Source organism: Lissotriton vulgaris, chromosome 11 (genome assembly GCF_964263255.1).
Source record: "Lissotriton vulgaris chromosome 11, aLisVul1.2, whole genome shotgun sequence".
Classification (NCBI taxonomy): Eukaryota; Metazoa; Chordata; class Amphibia; order Caudata; family Salamandridae; genus Lissotriton; species Lissotriton vulgaris.
Window position 1 is genome coordinate 1040340902 of NC_141699.1, and position 21117 is coordinate 1040362018.

General features: G+C 42.8%; 1 protein-coding gene across 3 annotated transcripts in view; it reads right to left on the reverse strand.

The window, feature by feature from the left end:
• Positions 1-21117, reverse strand: part of LOC147684032 (fetuin-B-like) — a 168754-nt gene that overhangs the window by 116090 nt on the left and 31547 nt on the right. Inside the window, exons 1-2 of one of the 3 annotated variants that reach the window (XM_086944372.1) lie at positions 19202-19379; positions 13489-13624 (exon numbers count right to left, since the gene is read on the reverse strand). The exons of the other annotated variants lie outside the window; for them this stretch is intronic. Coding sequence (XP_086800498.1) covers positions 13489-13624; positions 19202-19338 — 273 coding nt within the window. The 5' untranslated portion in view covers positions 19339-19379. Of the gene's footprint in view, positions 1-13488; positions 13625-19201; positions 19380-21117 lie in introns of those variants that run through there. 3 annotated transcript variants of the gene reach the window in all.

A 21117-nucleotide genomic window follows, 5' to 3' on the forward strand; every position in this document is an offset into this window, starting at 1 on the left:
ACCATGTACTCCTATAAACACCACAACACACACATAAAAGTAATTACACAATCACCATAATTACTTACCAATTAATTAATTAAAATTAATTAACAGCTAATTAATAATTCATCAATTAATAATAATTTACTTCCCATCCTTCACACCCTTTACACCTATAAAAACTACCACACACAAATATAATTAATTACACGATTACCAAAATTAATTACAAATTAATGAATTCAAATTAATTAACAACTAATTATTAATTCATAAATTAAAAATTAATTTCTTTCCACCATTTACACCTATAAATACCAAAACACACTTATAATTAAGTACACAATTGGCATAATTAATGACAATTAATTAATTAAAATGAATTAACCAATTATGAATTAATTAATAATACATTAATTTACACATTTAACACTAACATCTCAATTAAACAAATATTAATCACATCCCTGCTAGAGATTTTCCCCTGCTGTGCTGGATAGCAATAAAAACGGGTGTGGTCATGACGAGCTCAGCTCGTCATGAGCACAGAAGCACTGTGCTGCATGACAAGCTGAGCTCGTCATGAGCATGGAAGGGGTTAATAAACAAAAATTAATCCATAAATTAAATATAATTAAATTACTTCCTGCCCTATTCCCCTATAAACCCACTATCCGCTCCGTAACTAAACAATGCAAATATATATATACATATATATATTTTATACATTTCACTTAATTAAATCACTTCCCACCCTATTCTTCTGTAAACCCACAACATGCTAAGGAACAAAAACGCAAAATTTGAATAAAAAAAGAATACATTTAATATAATTAAATTACTTCCCGCCCTATTCCCCTATAAACTCACAATCCGCTACTGTAATAAGGGGCATATTCACACAAGAACGTGTGCTAAACCTCATTAAAAAAAAATAATACACCTTTACACATCGCAGCCGATCGCGGGAAAATAACCCTGCGTTTACGTGGAATTCACAACAAGGCGGTAGCATGCGATAGTCTGCATAAACCGCGGCCAATGTCCACGATACAACAATCTAGACGGTGATAAAGACACAAAGCTCAACGCAAAAACACATGCGATGGGCCAAAGCGCGATGAGGAAATCAGCGATAAGCAGCACCAGGCCTGCAACACACACATGGCATGTGGGAAAAATCTCTATAAAAGTAGAAAAAACACCCCAACACAAACTGACCAAAATCCAAGTACCTTGGAGGCAGCCGGAGTAGGCGCAGAGGACGAGCGCAACCCCACAAGCACACCAGATGTCCAGCCTGGGACCTCGGAGAAAGGGAAGGGCAAGGACAAGAAGAAGAGGAAGACAAAGTTCAGTCCGCAGAAAAACAGGATCCTGATTACGGAGGTGATGGAACACCATCAACAACTGTTCGTCACCTCCACCGTGTCATTGGCAACCAAAAATGGGATATGGCGGACCATCATGGACAAGGTGAATGCCGTCGGAGAGCACAGGAGGTCAATGGACGAGGCCAAGAGGCAATGAATTGACATCAAGCGAAAGACCAAGCAGAAGCTCACAGCCAATTAGAAGGCAGCCATGCAGACTGGAGGTGGGAGCCCAGCGCCACAGCAAGTGCTGGATGATATGTTGGAGCTGATGTCTACCTGTCATCAGTGTGGAGACTGTGGCCGGAGGTAGGGGACTGGACACTGCTCGACTAATACAACACAACCACAACAAGGTGAATGACCACCAGGTACTGTTGGGATGGGTGGAGAGGGCCACAATGACACACATGTGCAATCAAGCAGTGCACACCCACAATAACTTTGGGTCATGCCCCTGATCTACATACTGTCACAATGTACAATGCCATGCGGTCTAAATGTCAACATGTACCATGCGGCTACATACATATGGACACATCATAATACACCATCTCCCCTTAACATTGCAGGGGCACTGTCAACACCCCCTGTAGAGCAGTCCCAGCCACTATTCACTGATGACGAGGAGGACAACGCCAGCATCGAAATCCAAGCCATCCAACACATCATGGACATTATTCACAACTCACCTCCAGGATCAGGGCAGCCCAGCTGCATTGAGGAGACCCCACCCACTACGCAAAGCACCCAGCAGGAGGCACCCCAAGGAACAAACCGTGGTATTCCAATGCTGTGTGCAGAAGGGCCAGAGGGAGAAGGCTGAGCAGGTGCAGGTGGGGTTCGACCTCATGGCTACCAAACTGGACGCCATTCATGGGTGTCTAGGTCCCATCAGGGACCAGCTCCAGTCCCTAACGGAAACCCACAGCCTGCTCCATGGTCTCTAATGAGCCCTGACTGACATCGCTGGAGAGAAGAACACCTGTCCGCTCAGACTGGCTCCAGCGATTCCAGCCATGAGCTGGCACACATGCGGAGGCTCATGGAGGACATGGTGCAGATGGAGGCGGAAAGGATGGCCACTGCTGCAAATCAGCAAAATGTAGCTGGGACCTACCATGCCCTGCAGATCCTCATCATGGCATCGCTGCCACAAGGCGTGGTGCTGATGAATGCTGTCCACATCTCTGCCCGCTGGTGTGTCAGTGCCTCACAGTGCAGCAGGCGTATCCACTCCAGCACCTGATTTGCCACTGCCACACAGTGCGGCTGACAATCCTCCTCCGGCCCCTGATGTGTCAGTGGCACACAGTGCCGCAGCCATTACTGCAACGCCCACAGGTGGGGCATTGCACACATACGAGGACGTGGATGGGATTGTTGTCAGAAGGAGTAAGTAACATTCCTTCCTGCCACCTTGTGTGTTTCTGCTTGGTGCCGCACATGGCCCCATGACCTCCCACTGACCCCCAAAACACTCTGCTACACTCACCTTGTACCGCAACATGGACTGTACCCTCCTCTTCCGCAGTAGCTGTCATCCTCGGATGGACTCTGGCTGCCCCTCCACGGGCCCATATTGTGTGGTGTGCTTGGCATGGCCCTGTACCACTCCAGCTGCTAAACTGCCCTGGATGTGCAATAAACATTCAGTGATGCACTGCTGTGTCATGCCATTCATCATTCATGTATGAATGTGTGGATGGAAGTAGGGACAGTGATTTCCCGTATGTCAATGATGCTCATGTAGTGGGATGCCACTCACCGTGTGCTACATTGCCAATTGTGTCCCAGGTGCTATGGACACTACAACAGGATCACACGCATGAGTCACTTCCTTGTCCGGACAGAGACTGAACCACGCCCAGAGCCCCCGAGTCATTGTTGCAAGCCCTGCGCTGGTCTGAGGGGGGGGGCCCACTAATAAAAGCCGTAACGCTGAGGTCCAGTAAAAGGCTTTATTCAGGACAACCACCAACAGATCCAGCTCCTACCTTCATCACATCCAAAGTCCCACCGAGCCAGACTAACCATGAGATCACAGCATTCTACATCTGGCACATGCAGGTTGATTACAATACATCCCCCTTACAAAATTATATGAAACAATAAAATAGGAAATATCTCTATAAAGTGACTTATATATAAGAAAACAATACAAATCAAGTAAAAAGGTTATTAAAATGTTAGCACTAGCAGAAATAGAAATAACAAAACATAATAACTATTAGTTTTCTAATATAAAGCGAATCCTTAAATCTCACAGGTACACACCTGTCTGTTCGAGTAACCAGTGTTCACATCTTTACTCACAGAAACACAACCACGACTGACAGTTGTGCTGTGAGTAGTTTCAGAGAACCTGACCAGTCTGGACATACTCCAGACACAACCATTGTCTAGAGTTACAATGTTTTTCTCTAATGGCGTTGATAATAAAAGGGCCAAGGAAATTAGATGAACCTTTATGACCATGCTTGGCCTTTCTCACTAGAACACGGTCACCCAAATTCCACCTCCTCTCCCTGACATTGCCATCTACAGAAATATTTCAGAACGGCAGTCAACATTACCATCAGTCTCAGAAACACTTGAAATAACCACAGTACGGATAGTATCAGAAGTGGTCTCAGTTGCACGACCCCTCTTGGAGGATTTGCAAACATGTGCATAGTGTCCTTTGATCCCACAGTTATGACATACAGAATCTCTAGCATAACAATTGGAAAAACTTGAAGAGTGAGAAAAACGTCCACATCTGTAACACCGCACTCTTTGTCATTGATATTCCTTTCACAATCAAATGAACGCTGTTGACGCAAATCATGTTCATTGCGTGGCTGGACATCTCTATTCGAGGTAGCAGGAGGTTGAGTGTCCCTTAAGACATTTGTATTCTTTGTACTCACTGACACTTTAGCAATATTGTCAGGAAGTTCATCATCCATGTCACATTCGGACACAGTGCGTACAGTATCTTGACTTTTCTTTATGCCATCACTCTGAGTTTGACTACTATTCTCACGATTTTTCATTATCCCTTTTACCCAAGAGGAAGTATTTTCTGCACCTTCCACAAATGCAATGGCTTCTGACAACGTTAGATTTTTGGATAAAAGTTTCTCCTGCACCCTAGAGCTATTGGTACACCTCACAAGTTGATCTCTCACTAGGGAATCTGAAAGTTCGCCCAATTCACAAGTGCGTGCCAAAGTTTTGAGAGAAGCAACAGAACTCCCTACATGTTCAATGGGACCTTGAACTCCTGTAAAGAATCTATGGCGCTCCAAAACTACGTTGATACGAGGCCCAAAATATTGCTCCAACATAGTCATGGAAATCTCGTAAACGTCTGTTGGTTCACCATCGCCATTCCCTACAGTTATGAGGTCCATGCTATCATAAATGTTTCTGCGCTCCACGCCTAAATTATGTAATACAATGGTTTGTTTCCTGAAAGCAGAGAATTTCTCTCCCCTATAGCTACTATATATGAATCAAATAAATTCCTCCATCTCTTCTAGGGAAGAATTGGTTCTCCTTTTTCAAATAGGAATGCAGGAGGTTGAGAAATGCTGGTCGGTGTGGCCATGACTTGTGAAAGAAAATGAAATCAGAATAATAATGCCAATAATGCAAAAATAAAATTCTCACCTTCAATAAAACCGTTTTTAAACGAAATATAGATACATTTCATTAAGAAATTGTGGTAGAAGAGTCTTACAGTACATGTTGTGCTGTTGTTGATTTCACTGTTCAAACCGGAATCGTTTTTTAAGCTTGCGTCGCTGTGATCAGTTTAGCCGTTTGCGTTTAATTGTGAGTTGAAGCCGGACTTGTAATGAGTATGGTTTTACCAATATGGCCGCTACGTTGCATATTGAGTGACGCGACGTATACGCGCCAGTGTCAACTTGATGACGATGATGTAGAGAACTCCACAGACACATGAACACCTCGAGGAATGCGGAGTTCTGTGCACACAAAGATGGAGTTTCAAGAATAAACACAGCAGAACTGTTAATGAGCACGCAATGGCGAAAACTGGAACGTAAGCACAAAACTGTCCATCTACTTACTTTGAATTAATAATTTCTCTGATAACTCCACATGGACAAGGCACACTCCAGAGAAATTTACAATGTTTAAAGTGCAATTAAAGTTTGCTTTCTGTAGTTTGCAGTTTCGTCCAATCCAATATCATGAGATCTAGATTAGTGGGTTCGTAGGGGAATCGGTGGTTGCATACTTGTCCCCAATCAAGTGATCCTAGTCACCAGTAATAAAAGCCACAACGCTGAGGTTATTGTTATTGTTATTGTTATAGTGGATTTGTATAGCGCCTGGGTCACCTGCAGGTCTCAGGGCGCTTTGACCACAGAACATAACATCCGGGATATTGAAAAGGGGGAGTACTTAGGCTGAGCTGAGTGCTGTTCTGAACAGATTTGTCTTCAAGGCTTTCCTGAAACGGAGTAGATTTCCCTCCTTTCGGAGTGTCTCAGGCAGGGCGTTCCAGAGGTTCGGTAGTAAAACCGAAAAGGATCTCCCTCCCATTGTGGACATTTTAAAACGAGGACATACAAGGAGATTGGCATCAGCGGACCTGAGATTTCTTTCCGGCCTATATATCTCGATCCGCTCCTTGATATAGGTCGGGGCCTTCCCATAGATGGCTTTGTGGGCTATACAAAGGCTTTTAAAAACGGACCTCTGTCCAATTGGCAGCCAATGTAGACTTTTTAGTAGTGGAGAGGCATGCGTTCTCCGCGGAAGGTTAAAAATAAGTCTTGCGGCGTCATTTAGGACTACCTGAAGTCTGTTTGTCAGCATTTTTGGCAGGCCTAAGTAGAGCGCATTGCCATAGTCAAGTCTAGATACTATGGTGGCTGAGACCACAGTGCGTAGCATCGACTGGGAGAGGAGAGGGACTAATTTGCGCAGCTGTCTTAGAAGACCTGTACAGGTGCCAACCACGGTAGAAACCTGGTTGGTCATTGAGAGGGCACTGTCCAATTTAATACCCAGACTTTTTACCGTGGCTGCTGGCTGTGGGGTTGGGCCCAGCTCCTGGGGCCAGTACACATCACTCCAGGAGGAGCACTTGGATGGTACTACCAGCACCTCTGTCTTTTCGGGGTTAATTTTAAGCTGGTTGGTGGACATCCAGTTGACCGTGTATCTAAGAATGTCCTGAGCGTGGGACTGGGCTTGTGCTGTGTTCAGTAAAAGGCTTTATTAAGAGCAACCACCAACAGCTCCAGCTACAATTTTCATCACATCCAAAGTCTCACCGAGCCAGACTACCAATGAGGTCACAACATTCTACATCTGGCAAATGCAGGTTGATTACAACACCCACATAGCTACGTGTCGCAGGGGTAATCACTGGTGGTGTGCAGGTCACTGGTCTAGTTGTCAGCATGTCACGGCAACTCCCTGAGGGCAGGTCAGCACACACACCACACACACCCGGCAAAGGCGTCACAGGCCATGTGACCCCGCAAATATAAGGGGCCGACAACTTCACATTCCCCTTGGCCGGTGGTGACTGGATGACAGACTCTCTGCGGTGCTCAATCGTAAAGGGCCCATGATTTGCTGCGCACAGGGTTAGTAGCACCCGAGGCCTTGCGACCGACACAGGCTTACCACCACGTGGTGCTGACTGGCATTGCACAGGGTTAGTGGCACCCAAGGCCTTGCAGCTGACACAGGCCTACCACCACGAGGCGCTGACTGGCGTTGTACAAGGTTGGTGGCACACGTAATTGCTGAGCAGGTGTGCAGCCTGCAATGATAATGTGTGCCCTGATGTGGTCTCCACCATTGATGACTCAGGACATAGCATCATGTGTGGGACCTGCTGTGCCGTGGGTGGGCCAGCTTGATGTGGACCATGCCATGGTGGCATGGCCGGGGCCTGGAGCTCGCACGGGCACCCAGTGTGCCTACTGATGACACTCCGGTGGCAACAGTTGATAAGTGGGGCCTGTGTGCGCAGGGGGCAGCAGTGTCTGTCTCTCGCTCTCCCTTCATTTCCTTCTCTCTCACTCCCTCTCTCTCTCTCCGTCCCTTTCCCTTCCCTCTCTCGCTCCCACTCCCTCTCCCTTCCCTCTCTCTCTTCCTCACTCTCTCTCCCTTCACTCACTCTCTCTCACTCTCTCTCTCCCTTCCCTCTCTCTCTCTCTCTCACTCTCTCGCTTCCTTTCCTTCCCTCCCTTTCTCTCTCTGGCTCACTTTCCTGCTCTGTTTCTCTGTTTCTCTGTGTCTCGCTCCTTTGATGTGTGCATGACACACGTCCTGATTTTGTACTAACTTTTCCAGGCTGTGTTGTCGAGATTGTCCCTGGCGGACCCGACAGGAGTCTTCCGCATTGCTGTTTTGTGTTGTGTTTCAATAAAGTTATTGGTTGTTACTACAGTGCTGTGTGACTGTTTCTCGTTCTTCTGGCCACACATGTGTATTTATTTTGGCACTGTGCGTCATCATGTGTTTGGTGTGGCTCTTGTGTCGTGCACGGTATGTGTATGTCCAGATGGGGCCGTGGGGGGCCTGGGGTGGTTGCGGTGGGTGTTGTGACCCTGATGGGTATCCGCGTTGCATGATCATTGTCTCCATGGCATCTGTGGGTCTTCAGGTGTGGCTTTTGGCTGGGCTCCCTTTTATGCTGCAGGTAGTCGTCCTGCTTAACACCAGCAAAAGGCAGGTGTTAATTCCCTGCTGCTACCGCAGCTTATCGCCTGTTTTTGGTTCGCATCGCAGATCTGGCAGTTCGTTGTGAATGTGGTGTTGTGGTCTTTTCTTGCGCTTTTGCACGGGAACGCCTACTCTGCATCTCATTATGGTTAGTTGGTGGTGTCCACCGTGGAGATGAATTTTGGGGCAGTTATCACGGGAATACAACCGATGTCTGCAGTTTGCACCAGCTTGTGAATGGGGTGTTAAATCTATCTCCACTTTTGATGCGTTAAGGTGGGGATAATTCAAAGTTGAGTCCTTGTGAATATCCCCCTAAAAGCGCAAAATTCAAATAAATAAAAAATAATACATTTAATATAATTACATTACTTCCCACCATATTCCCCTATAAACCCACAGCCCGCTACGATACTAAAAACGCAAAATTCTAATTAAAAAAATTCATAACTACAAAACATTTAACAAAATATATAAAAAATGCAAGCAAATCTTTTACAAACATACATCACATACATAAAATATATACTAAAATATACAATAATAAAAAACTATGTTTTTAACGGCTATATTTTGCAAACAACATTGAACACTTTGATATTTTAACAAAAACTGAAGGGCATATTACCAACAACTAGCGATAATTTTTGTCTCTAACTTGTTTAGAGACAAAAATTATCGCCGCACATCGGCGATTTTTATCGCAAATAAACCTTGGTATTATCAAGGTTTAACGCAAATGCGGTAAAAATCCCCGCAAAGCATGAATATCGCTGAAAAGTCCGCGATATTCATGCATTAGCGAGCTAATGCTCTTAGCCATGTTATCCACCTCCCATTGGATAACATGGCTAAGAACTGCTCAGGGCAGGTGTTAGCTTTTGGAGATATTCCCACTTAGCGCGAATATCTCCAAAAGTTGGTAATAGGAGATAGCGATGTTAGAGACTGTTTTCAGTCTCTAACATCTTGGCACGCCCACTTTGCATCTCATTAGTGATAAATATCACTGACATGCAAAGTGGGGCCCAAGATGGTCGCTATCTCCTACTAGCTGCCGCTAACTGGTGTTAGCGGCAGCTAGGTAATAGGGAGATAATTTTATCTCCGCTTTCTCGGCTTTTAAAGCCAAAAAAGCGGAGATAAACCCCCTTGATAATATGCCCCTGAATTTCTTACCTTAAGTCGATATTCTTGACCATGCTGTCGATATTCCTGACCCTCGAGATTTGTGCAACTCAATATTTTGTACTCGATATTCTGTCTCTACACCCTCAAATAGCAGGTCAAAATTACACTGAGCAGATTCAGAAAGGTATTTAGGGGGATGAAGTAGTGCTCCTGTAGTAGGCTTTTACACTTGCACGTGTCAGTGAATTACCCAAAAACAATTGATAAAATGGGAATATTCAGTTAATATTCCCAGATTAGTTACATAAATTGAAAGTACTGTGCCCTTTTTCAACTTTTCTTAATTGGAAGTTGAATGTTTCCACAGAGATTCATAAAGATATCTATGAGCCCGTAAAAGAGTATTCCTGTAGTCTACTTTGCAAATACCTTTGTGAATCGGCCCCATGGAGATTTGGACTTCCCAATATTTAGAAATAATTTAAAGTAGTGGTTCTTAATCTGTGGTCCAGGGACTGCGGGATACCACGAATCCTACTCAGGGGTCCGGTGACTACTTAGAAAATGTAATTATATTTACAGATTAATAAACTTTATATGAATAAAGAAGCAACACGTAAAATTGAACATCTTAAAATGTGGTGTAAATGTGAGGGAATTTGGAATTGGAGGCTAAAAATAAAGAAAGTATCCTCAGATTGATTTGTGTGAGCACTGCAAATACATCAAACAGAATACAGTCGGGGCAATGAGTGGCCTCAATTGACTTTAGAAAAGCTTCAACATTCCCATAAAAAATTTAAATGTTGATGTTCTTTATATTTGTTTGTGAATTTAAGGAACTATTTCGGCATTTGTGTGTTTCTTTGATGAATGCTTATTTCTTTATTTTTTGTGTATTATTTTGTTGTTCAAGTCAACAAAATGCTTAGGCTGGGGTCACTGGCTTCCAGTTATTATTCAGTGTGGGGTCACCAGGTTCTAGTAATGATTCAGTGGCAGTTCCCAAGATCCATTAATGATTAACTGTGAGTCCATAGAAGGCAAAAGGTTAAGATCAACTGACTTAAAGTATTCTGCTAGGTCCCATCATCTGAGACATGATATCTCGATATACATAGCAAAAACCAAAGGAAAGAGTTTGGTGCACTGGTGGATAACTGTTTCTACAGAGAATCTCTCTGAAATGCAAAATTGATAAAAAGAGGTGTCAATGAGCACTCATGGAGATTCACTACCCACCCTCAAATAGTTGAGGCAAGAATTAGTGAGAAAAACCCACACATTGACCAATTTGACCTTGCTGAATGCCTTTTCGTCATTCAGTATTTATTTGGAAGGCGATCCCAAGTGCCTGGTCTAAAAGGGATACACCCAGATAAGCAAATTCCTTCATACATGGGCAGGAATAAATTGATGTTGCACCTTGGAGTGGGCAATACAAACTTCAAATACAAATTCACATTTATTACTGAAGATACTTTGTTCAACACAAGTTTGGCCAATACCTTTGCCCTTCCGTTTAGCAGTGACATTGGTTCAGAGGACAAACAAAGACATTTACATGGGTTTTACTCTCGAAAGCTAAACATGTTTGCCATTAAGCAATCGGTTGTCATGTTATTGATTTCACAAACCCTATGTGATGATCTCCAGAACCAGGGAAAACAAACACTTATAAAGTATGTAATATAAGTTGCCTGTAATACCACATTCCCTGGCTACTTGCCTCCAGAATGCGATACACTTTATTGTTTTGACTATTTTTATCTTTTTATCTTTATTAATAGAACGTATTAAAAACCTATCCAAGCTATTTTTTTATGTTTTAGTTGTTAGGTTGTTTTCTCTTTCATCAGAACTCATCTTCCAACCTCTCAAAGTTTATGATTGAGTGCAGAGGAAGCAATGTTTCCTTTCTAGCAGTGCATCTAATATGCCAAAATTACATCCATGATTTGCTTGAAATGAAAGATGGAACCCCTCATTAGTTTTTCACTCATGCTGTGTATTATTTGACAATAGATATTCATAGTGGTACAAATAAGGTGCTTTGAAGGTTGGTGGCACACTGCAGAAGTTATTTATCTAACAGTGGGTGAATTTTGCTGTCAAAGTATGAAATGTGTGCAATCCTCTCTAGCAAAACTGCCTTATCCACATTGTCATGCCAAATTGCTCACCTTTTATGGACCCTATTTTTGCTGTTTGTTTAGCTCTGCTAACCTTACCCCTGCTAAACAGGAGTACTGTGCCTGTCCCCTCCTTTAAATCATTGTTAAATTTGCTTTCCACGATGGACATACTTAATTTTCCCTTTAAGGCCCAACTATGGTGGAAGATATACACTCAGGGTGTGTAAGTTAAATGACGAATGTGGACCGCAGCACCTAAGGGACAATCCACAGGGTTAGCATGTAAAACAGTTTTAGGCCTACCATGTGTAACCTGACTAAAGTAGCCTAAAAACCTGCTTTCAAATCTGTCAAAATAATTGTTTTTGACAGGCAGGAAGCCCTGCTTCTTTAAATAATATGCCACCCCACTTATGCCTTGTAACCCACAAGGTAGGGTGTCTGATATTTACAAGTTGAACATATAAGAAATTAAGGTTGGCATGTTCCGCTAGTGTGAATACCCCAAAACTATGGCATGGCGGTAGGTGGATCCTAGAAAATATAAACGTACAGATTTTTGAACGTTAATCTGTAATGATTGAAACAAAACACCTCAAAAGAGAAATTCAAATACTTTTTTTCATATTCAAATATGAAGTCATTGGTGAAGTTAGATTGTTAATAAATAATTAGGAAAAGTATCCTTTAGAAAGTTATCTTTTCCCTACTTGAATCGCCAGGAGGCTTATTTACCTTGACCAGTCAGCAGATTCCCAGACATTGCTTGACCTTAATGAAGTGTGGCAAATGTTCCCAGAGTAGAACCATGGCTTATGCCTGATTACAGTATGGGCTAGGTGTAAGGCAACTGATCCCTATCAGCTCAGGAAGAAAAGTTCAGTGGACCCTAGAACTTCTTTAACATGCAAGAGACAGATATAAAGCCTGTCAATTTATAGTTTAGTGTAAGGAAGACCTGAAGAACAGAAAGCCTTGCCCCAGGACTCACACAAACCATGCTGGTTTTGAACCCAGTGGGAGGGAAGCTACCCCTAGAAATGGTTTGGAGTGTGCACAGGGACGGGGACTTGTCATTTAGCTGGCCAAAACTCCAGGTGGAAACAAGAACTCTTCTCAAGGGAAGAAGGGTTCACCATTTTGGATTCTAGGACGAGGTGCACTGTGGAATTGTTTGCAGGAAAGCAAACAGAATGTGCTTCAAAAGTGGTGCGGTTGCTTATGGAACCTTTTTTTCAATGGTTAGGGAGTGTCCATTAGTTCCCCCTACCCACTGGCCAGCGCAAATAACAAAAGTGGCACTCCAAAGAACCCTCCTCTGAACACTTTCTGGACCTGTACATTTTTACAAGAGGAGTAGCCCTGCAGTTTGTGAGCTGAAAGGAGCTGTTATGGACTGCACCTGCTTCCTTGTGTACCCTGGACAAGGAAGTGAACTCCAAGGGTCAGTTGGCTGTCATCGTGTGTGGCTACATGGACTGTCTGCGTAAATAGCATTATGTAATTGACATATCACCTATAGGTAGCTAGTTATTAATTGTATTAGATTTCTTTTTGATTCTTATGATAAGTTTTGGTGGTATTTTATCGCTGCCCTGTATTTAATTCATAGATAACTGCACTTTTACCTTTTTACATGCTGTTTTCTGCCTCATTAATTATTCTTGGAAATGTAATAAAATAGCTTTAGTGAAAAACTGAATAAATAACTATGCATGTGTGAAACAACTGTGTTAATTAGCACTGAGATTGGTGAAGAACTTCGAAAATGAACTCATAAAAAACACATATGCCTTAGACAAGAAGCAAAATGCACCCCCCCCATCTCACCCATTTAAGAGGGATAAGAGAAATGCACGTCATTATGTGATAAGGTGGCTTCATGAACTCGCTTAGCACTGCAAGTAAGATGGCTGAGTGAGCTGAATGCTTTCTTCTGTCGAAAGCTAGTTTGAATCCTGGCTAGACCGAATCATCTGTTTGAGGTTTCTAAAATGAGTATTCTTTAAATCTGCAGCATTAGCACTATATAAAAAAAAAGTTATTTATGTTTTTTAGTAGCTGAACATGTCTGCTGCAGAGACCCCCCCCCCTCCCTGTGTTTTTTCAGCATTTCATCTTCCTGAAGGTGATAAATAAGGAAAACAAAGTTTTAATGTTCTTACCACAGGTTGACGGTGGGCATCAGCTACCCGGTAAAGAGTGAACACATAGCCTTCATCTCTGTCTTTATTGATCTCTTCCAGGGCCAGACCCGCTTGAAATACTGTAGCGTTGCAGTCTTCGGGTATCACAGGCATGGGGGGTGTAGTATCCCATGTTATCCTATCTTAGTGCACCATTCCTTCTCAGAATTGTTATTGTACATTCTTGGCTTAACATTCTAATCTGTACTAGCTGGTCAGTTACTACTGGTGTTATGCTGGAGGTGGTTGTTAAGCTGTCTTCTCAGAATAAACTACTTCCAACTTTCTTCTGCTTCCTTGGACTAATTACTACATAAATTTGGCGACGAACGGGATTCACTACCCTGCTTCTACCCTACTTCAAGAGAAGAATCTCCACCTTTAAAGACATTTGGAAAATTCTGAAAAATTGACAGCGTTCGCCTCTACAGCTAAAAGTTTCCAGGTATTTTTTTTTATATATGTTCAAGTGTGTAAGATTGCACCAGCGGCTGTTTTCCATGTTAAGTGCCTTGATTGCACCAGCGGGAGTTTTATTATAATTTTTCTCTGCACCGCTATCTTCAAATGCGTCTTATTTAAAGACCTTCATTGTTTATTTTAACCATTGAGCGCGTTTGGTGGAGTGCGCTTCATTTACTATTCCTTCGCGCCACTTCGATCTGGGTATTTTTAAAACATTTGACTTTCTTGTTGAAGCGGACTCGCTAACCTTTCCCCAGCGCGCGCCACTCATGCTGTTGTTACTACACAGCATCTTTCAAAAAATACAAAGATAAACTCACCAACGCGCGCCTGCACTGTCCCGTGTCCTCTCCGAACGAAGGAAGGAATACTTCACACGTCATTCCGACGTCACCACGCATCACGCTACAACGTGTGCGTTCCAGCGGCCATTTTATTTGTAATCAACTCCTCGTTTCCATGACTACAGAACCACGATCTTGTTTTCAAAGCATTTCTCCATGATTACTTCACCATTTTTGCTCGTTCTCACTGCGTTCAACCTCCGCTCTTCGCAAGGACCACACTATTAACAGTTATTTATCTTTTCTCATTTTTTTAAAAAAAAAAAAAGAAGAACAAAGCTTGAAGACTTCGCTGTGGATATTTTTTTTTTCTTCTCTCTCATTCTTCACTACAAGACAACGGTGACTACTTTTTTTGTTTTGGCATATTTCTACTAACCTTATCTTGTCTTTTACCTTAATTTAAGTACCTTATAACTTAGTATGTCAAATAACATTATCTCCCCTGCTCACTTTTTACCTACTGCTGGAGATCCAAAGGTAGAATGGGATCTTTGGTATCCCACTTTCCTTGCTTATGTCGATGTTATTGAAGAAGATGGTTGTTCCCCAAAAAGGAAGCTAGCACTATTAAAAAACTGTTTAGGCGGTGCAGGACTTAAAGAATTGGAAAACTTACCTCCCATTGAAAATGTTGGTTCTGGTGATGTAAATGTATTTGATTTAGTCATAAAACAGCTTAGCACTAGATTTGGAAGAAGGATCAACATTGTTATGGAGAGATTCAAATTTTACTCTCGAATACAAAAGGATGATGAGTCCATAGAAAATTACGTAGCTGCTTTACGCACTTTAGCTGGATCCTGTGCTTTTGAAACTATAAATTTTGACCAGGTTCTTAGAGATCAAATTATGATGCGCACTAAAAGTAAAAAAATTCAAGAACGTCTCTGGATGGGGACGGATTCCTCTCTCAGTGCTGTTTTGAACATTGCAAAGGGCATCGAACAGTCTGAACTATTTGTAAACGAAATTAGAAACCAGGATGTTAAAAGTAAAGTAGTCATTCCTGAAGTTTCTCTGGTCAAAAATGTCAACAATTTTAAGAAAACTACCGTCCCTTTCAGAAAAGATTTTGCAGGAAGGGAGAATAGACCTCCTATTAGGAAAAGTCAAATTATTTGTTATAGATGTGGGGCAAATGACCACGTAGGCAATTATAGAGGTTGTCCTGCGTGGAACAAAATTTGTGTCAAGTGTAAAAAATCCGGGCACTTCAGTAAAATGTGTAGGTCTCCTCAAAAAGTTAACTTTTTGCCCTATGAAGATTGTGAAGAGGTCGAACAACCTTCTGAAATTAACACTTTGTTATGTGTAAGTGACACAAAATGTGAAGGGTTTCCCTCTGATATCATCAATATCAATGGTAAGGATATTTCTATGCTAATAGATTCCTGTGCTTGGTACACTCTAATTGGCAAAAATGTTTTTGATCGCCACTGGCCTTCTACTAAATTACTACCACCTGACGTAAATCCAGGTGGGTATACGGGCAAGAAGATTGACATGGAAGGTTACATGTGGGCAGACATCAAATTTAAAGACCGGTCCATAAAAGGGAAAGTTTATGTTTCATCTAAGGGTGCGTCATTGTTATGTTGGCCTCACCAACATGACCTTGGTATTAAGCTTGATCCAAATGCTTCACCCCCTGTCTATGTTGTTCCTCCTGAAAATGACTTCATCCTTCAGTTGAAGCAAAAATTTTCATCTATTTTTTCGGACAGTTTGGGAACCTTCACAAATTTTAAACACCGCATAATACTCAAAGATTCAGCTATTCCCATCAGACACAGAGTAAGGAACGTCCCCTTAGCCTACCGTGAAAAATTAAAGGGTATTTTAGCAGATTTAGTTGACAAAAAGATCATTGAACCAGTAGAATCATCCCCGTGGGTTTCGCCAGTAGTTTTGTCGCTCAAAAGTAACGGCGAACTCCGTTTATGTATTGACCTTCGGAGTTTAAATAAGGAAATTTGGATTGATAGACACCCCTTACCCCATATCCATGAACTCATTTCCACTTTATCAGGAGCTACTGTGTTCTCAACTCTAGATCTAACCAGTGCATACCACCAAGTGTTGCTCCATGAAGAGTCAAAGTTTTTGACGACATTTATTACGCCAGAAGGCATGTTCCAGTATTGCAGGATGCCCTTCGGCCTAGCCAGTGCGGCTTCGGTCTTCCAAAGACTAATGAAGACTGTTCTTGAGGGTTGTTTTGGGGCTATCGCCTTCCAAGACGATATCCTTATCTACGGGAAAAGTTATGAAGAACATGATATTAACTTAGAAAATGTTTTAAAATGTGTACAAGAGAAAGGTCTAACTTTAAAATTATCTAAATGCAAGTTTAGGCAAAACAAGGTCGAGTACCTGGGTCACGAAATATCCTCAGAAGGCATTAAGCCTAAATTCAATCATATACAGAGTATTTTAAAGGCACCAGCACCGTTGAATAAAGAACAACTTGTGTCTTTCCTGGGCTTAACTGAATTCTACAGTAAGTTTGTCCAGGGTTATGCATCAAAGGTACATCCATTAAGATCTTTGCTAAAGAAAGATATAAAGTTTGTTTGGAGTCACGAACAACAACTAGCTTTCGATTTGATGAAACAGGAAGTAGCAAATGCCCCGTTTCTCAAACCATTCACCTTGGGTAATGAATGCATAGTTTGTGTGGACGCAAGCAATGTGGGCTTGGGTGCCGTCCTAATCCAGAAAGACAAAGGGGATGAATGTGTAGTCTCATATGCTTCTAGGACACTACGTGGCGCTGAATATAACTATTCTACTATAGAAAAGGAACTCTTAGCATGCACCTGGGCCTGTGAACACTTTAGGCAATTTATTTGGGGAACCAGATTCCGTTTAAGAACTGATCATAAGCCCTTGATAAATATGTTGGCAGCTGGTGGCGGTAGAACGTTAACTGCACGTCTAGCCCGTCTTGCAGCAAAACTACAAGAATTTCAGTGCATTGTAGAGTATATTCCTGGTCGTCTTAACGTGCACGCTGATTGCATGTCCAGGTTACCATTAGTTAATGCCATTTGGTGTGAACAGTGTGATTCTGATGTTGTGTTCAACATCGATGATGTTAACGAATGTGCCACTGTTTGCTCTGCTGATAGCATATCTGAGACTGTTTGGAGAGAAGCCATGACCAAGGACACGTGTTTGTCAAGTGTAGTGGATCATTTACAACATGGTTGGCCTCAAGAAAGGTATCTTTCCGGTGACATCCTCTCATTTTTTAAAATTCAGGACGAACTTATGTTTGACCAAGGTTTTCTAATCAGAGGTGACAAAATTATTCCTCCCCTTACTTTGAGAGAAAGAATTGTTTCGATGGCACATGAAGGCCACATGGGCATGTCCAGCACCAAGAGGCGCATCCGTGAATTCTACTGGTGGCCCGGGGTTGACAGGATGGTGGATAAGTGGGTTAGTTCCTGCTCCCCGTGTGCTAAAAGCGACAAGACTGTCAAACCTTTGTCTACGGGTGTTTCTCCTATTGAATTTGTAGCTTGTCCTTGGAAAAAATTAGGCATTGACATTATTGGTCCCTTATCTTTGTCTCCCAACAAGGAGGTCTTTGCTTTAGTGCTCATCGACTATTTTTCTAAGTGGCCTGAACTTAAAGTTGTGGATAAGGTTGGTTCCACACAGGTTATTCAGTTTCTGGATGAAGTTTTTTGCAAGGAAGGAATACCAGCCGAAATTGTGTCTGACAATGGGCCACAATTTGTGAGTAGGGAATTTGAATCTTTTCTTGCTAGGTGTGGAATTGTGCATAAGAGGGTGTCCAACTATAACCCTCAGGCCAATGGTCAAACAGAACGCTTTAACAAGGTCGTCAAAGAATCTATCCAATTGGCCATTAAGAGTAACCTTGATTGGAAGAAATCCTTACGTGCTATGCTTTTGTCTTACCGTACCTCTCCTAATTCCGTCACTGGTCTATCTCCTTTTGAAATGCTCAGGGGTAGGAAACCTGGTTCCAAGCTGCTCCCTTGGTGGTTAAAATCTAAACTCCCATTTGAATCTTCTTTTGATTGTAATGAAGTCAAAGACAGGGTTTTGAAATATCAAGAGAAGATGAAAAACAGTTTTTTATCATTAAATAGACAAAGTACTAAAATCAAAGTTGGCGATTTTGTACGAGTCAAGTTGGGTAGGTCTGTTGGGAACAAATGGAACAAATGGTCTGATCCTTGTAGGGTGACTGAAATTTTCTCTAAAGCTATTCGTGTTGAAGGGGGGAAGGTATGGAATTTCAGGAGAGTGTCTCTATGCAAGAACCCCAGCTTGGAAGATAACAGCCTGTGTCCTCCTATCTCTGTACCTAGTCATCCCACAGTTGAAGATGACACCTCTTATTCTGCCATGGTTGACACCTTTGCACCGGAAAGTCCGGTTCCCAGTGTTCCTGCATATGTTTCGCTTCCTCAATCCTCCCCGTCCTCTGATGATTGTGTTGTCAATAATTCCAATGCTCTGGAAAGTGTTCCTGATTCCTTAAGTGCTTCTCTCAAACACAGTGTTGTTCCTTCCACAGCGCAAAGGAAAAGTTCTCGCGTCAAGCAATTACCTGTAAAGCTACATGATTACTTATGTTGAATTTCTTTGCTTTGTTGAATTCTTTTTTTTTTGTGTTTTTTTTATTTTTTTTTAGGGGGGAAGGTGTGTAGTATCCCATGTTATCCTATCTTAGTGCACCATTGATTCTCAGAATTGTTATTGTACATTCTTGGCTTAACATTCTAATCTGTACTAGCTGGTCAGTTACTACTGGTGTTATGCTGGAGGTGGTTGTTAAGCTGTCTTCTCAGAATAAACTACTTCCAACTTTCTTCTGCTTCCTTGGACTAATTACTACAGGGGGGATGGGGGGTACAGAGCTGAGGGCCCCGCTCAGGAAGAGCAGTGTGAGACATAGAAAAGGGACAAAGGGCTTCATGTTCTTCAAAGTCTGAAGGAGGGTTCTTTTACTCTCAGCTGTTGAACCAGCTACCATGAGGACTAACCCTTAATGGGAATAAATGCAGCTCAGGTTGTTTTTATTCAACCACATTAATCAGAGGTGAAGCAAGCCTTGACAATAACCCGAGCTGAACCAGCACAGTTTGCAGTAAATGATTGATCTGTGATGTTTAGCTGAAGTCAAAACCTATGTGCAACAGGTCAATTTCATGCAAAAGGTCAGCAGCTGCTATCCAAACTTTTTTGGCTAATGCTTCATCAAATATTTTCAACCTGAGCTCTCAGTCTCGGGCCCTGGCTCCTTTTTTTGCCTTTTAAAACATTTCATGTGACTATGTCAGTTAGCACCATTAATTTGGGTATGCATTTTTCTTAAAATCATTGATGAAACATACATGTTCTTTGAGAATTCAAAAGAAAACATGTTAGCAAAGTAGATGTTACTGACAATATGTCTGTCCAATCAGCAAATCTCCTGTACAATCCAAAAGTGATTTGATCTCACCTGGAAAGCTGGTGGGCCAGGGAACCCAGACATGAATTTCTCGAAAGGGCTGCCTATCAGAATATCTCATACAAAAATATTGTGTCACAAAAAGCGTGTCCTAAATGCTCTTTACGAAAATATTGTATCACTGCTTGTAGATTTTTGGTTATTACCTTTAGTGAGGCACAATTTTGTAGGAGACACTTGGGACACAATATTTATGTCACACAATATATTCCGGTACCATCTTAATCAATCAACCGTAGCATTTATAAAGTGCACTACATACCCGTGAGGGTCTCAAGGCGCTATTGGGTGGGGGGGGGAAAGAGTGCTGCTACTGTTCGAAGAGCCAGGTCTTGAGAAGTTTCCTGAAGGTTAGGACGTCCTCGGTCTGCCGCAGGCGGATGGGGAAGGTGTTCCATGCCTTGCCAATAGCCTATGGATGACTAAGGATCGTTGATTCAACCTTCTGAGAACTATGCCTAATTGATGAGCAGAGGGCTCTAAGGGTGTGTCAGGGTAAGGTAAGAAGTGGCTGGAGGTGTGGTGCACGAAGGAAGGTGCCAGCTGCCGCCCCTGACAAAAAGGATGCTGAGAAGGTTGAGGGTGAGGTGGCTCTCTTGCAGAGTCCCAACCCCCATCGTGACCTGGGCTTGATGTGTCCATGCTCACAGCCCTCTGCTGCTACACCCGGTGATAAGACAACTAAGGGAGTTATGGGGTAGTCAACTCTTTTGCCCCAGCTTGAACTTTTACTGAGTAAAAACACCTGGCACAGCACATGCAGGTTCGGAAATCCTCACTTCTGGGCGGAAGTATAGTCCCGGTCTAGTTCTCCGCCACCAGAAGCACTTCCGGGTTAAACGCTTAAATGCGTTCTCCTCAGCAGGATCGGTGCTTCTGATTCAGAGTGTGACCTGTCCGGAGCCCAGCAGACTGCAGAGGACTGTTCCGCTTCTTCGTCCGGAGCCCAGCAGACTATAGAGGACTGTTCCGCTTCTTCGACATAGACGCACTTGAAGTCCTCGCCGGAGTTCGAGACACGGTAACGCCTTCTGTGCAAAGACGTTGTTCGTGACATTTTTCTTTGCTGCTTTTGGTATAACTATCGCTGTATTCCCAGGGTGTGTCTCATATCGCGCAGGAGCGCTGGTGGGCATATTCCCTGAGTGTTACTCTTCAAATGCAGCCGCGCAGGAGCGCAGCTGCAGTTACTGTTTGGTTGAGCGCAGGAGCGCTGTTGAGCATATACATGTTGCGCAGGAGCGCTGTTTTGAACATGTACTGGGCCGCGCTATAGCGCTTACCCTGGAGTATTTGTTT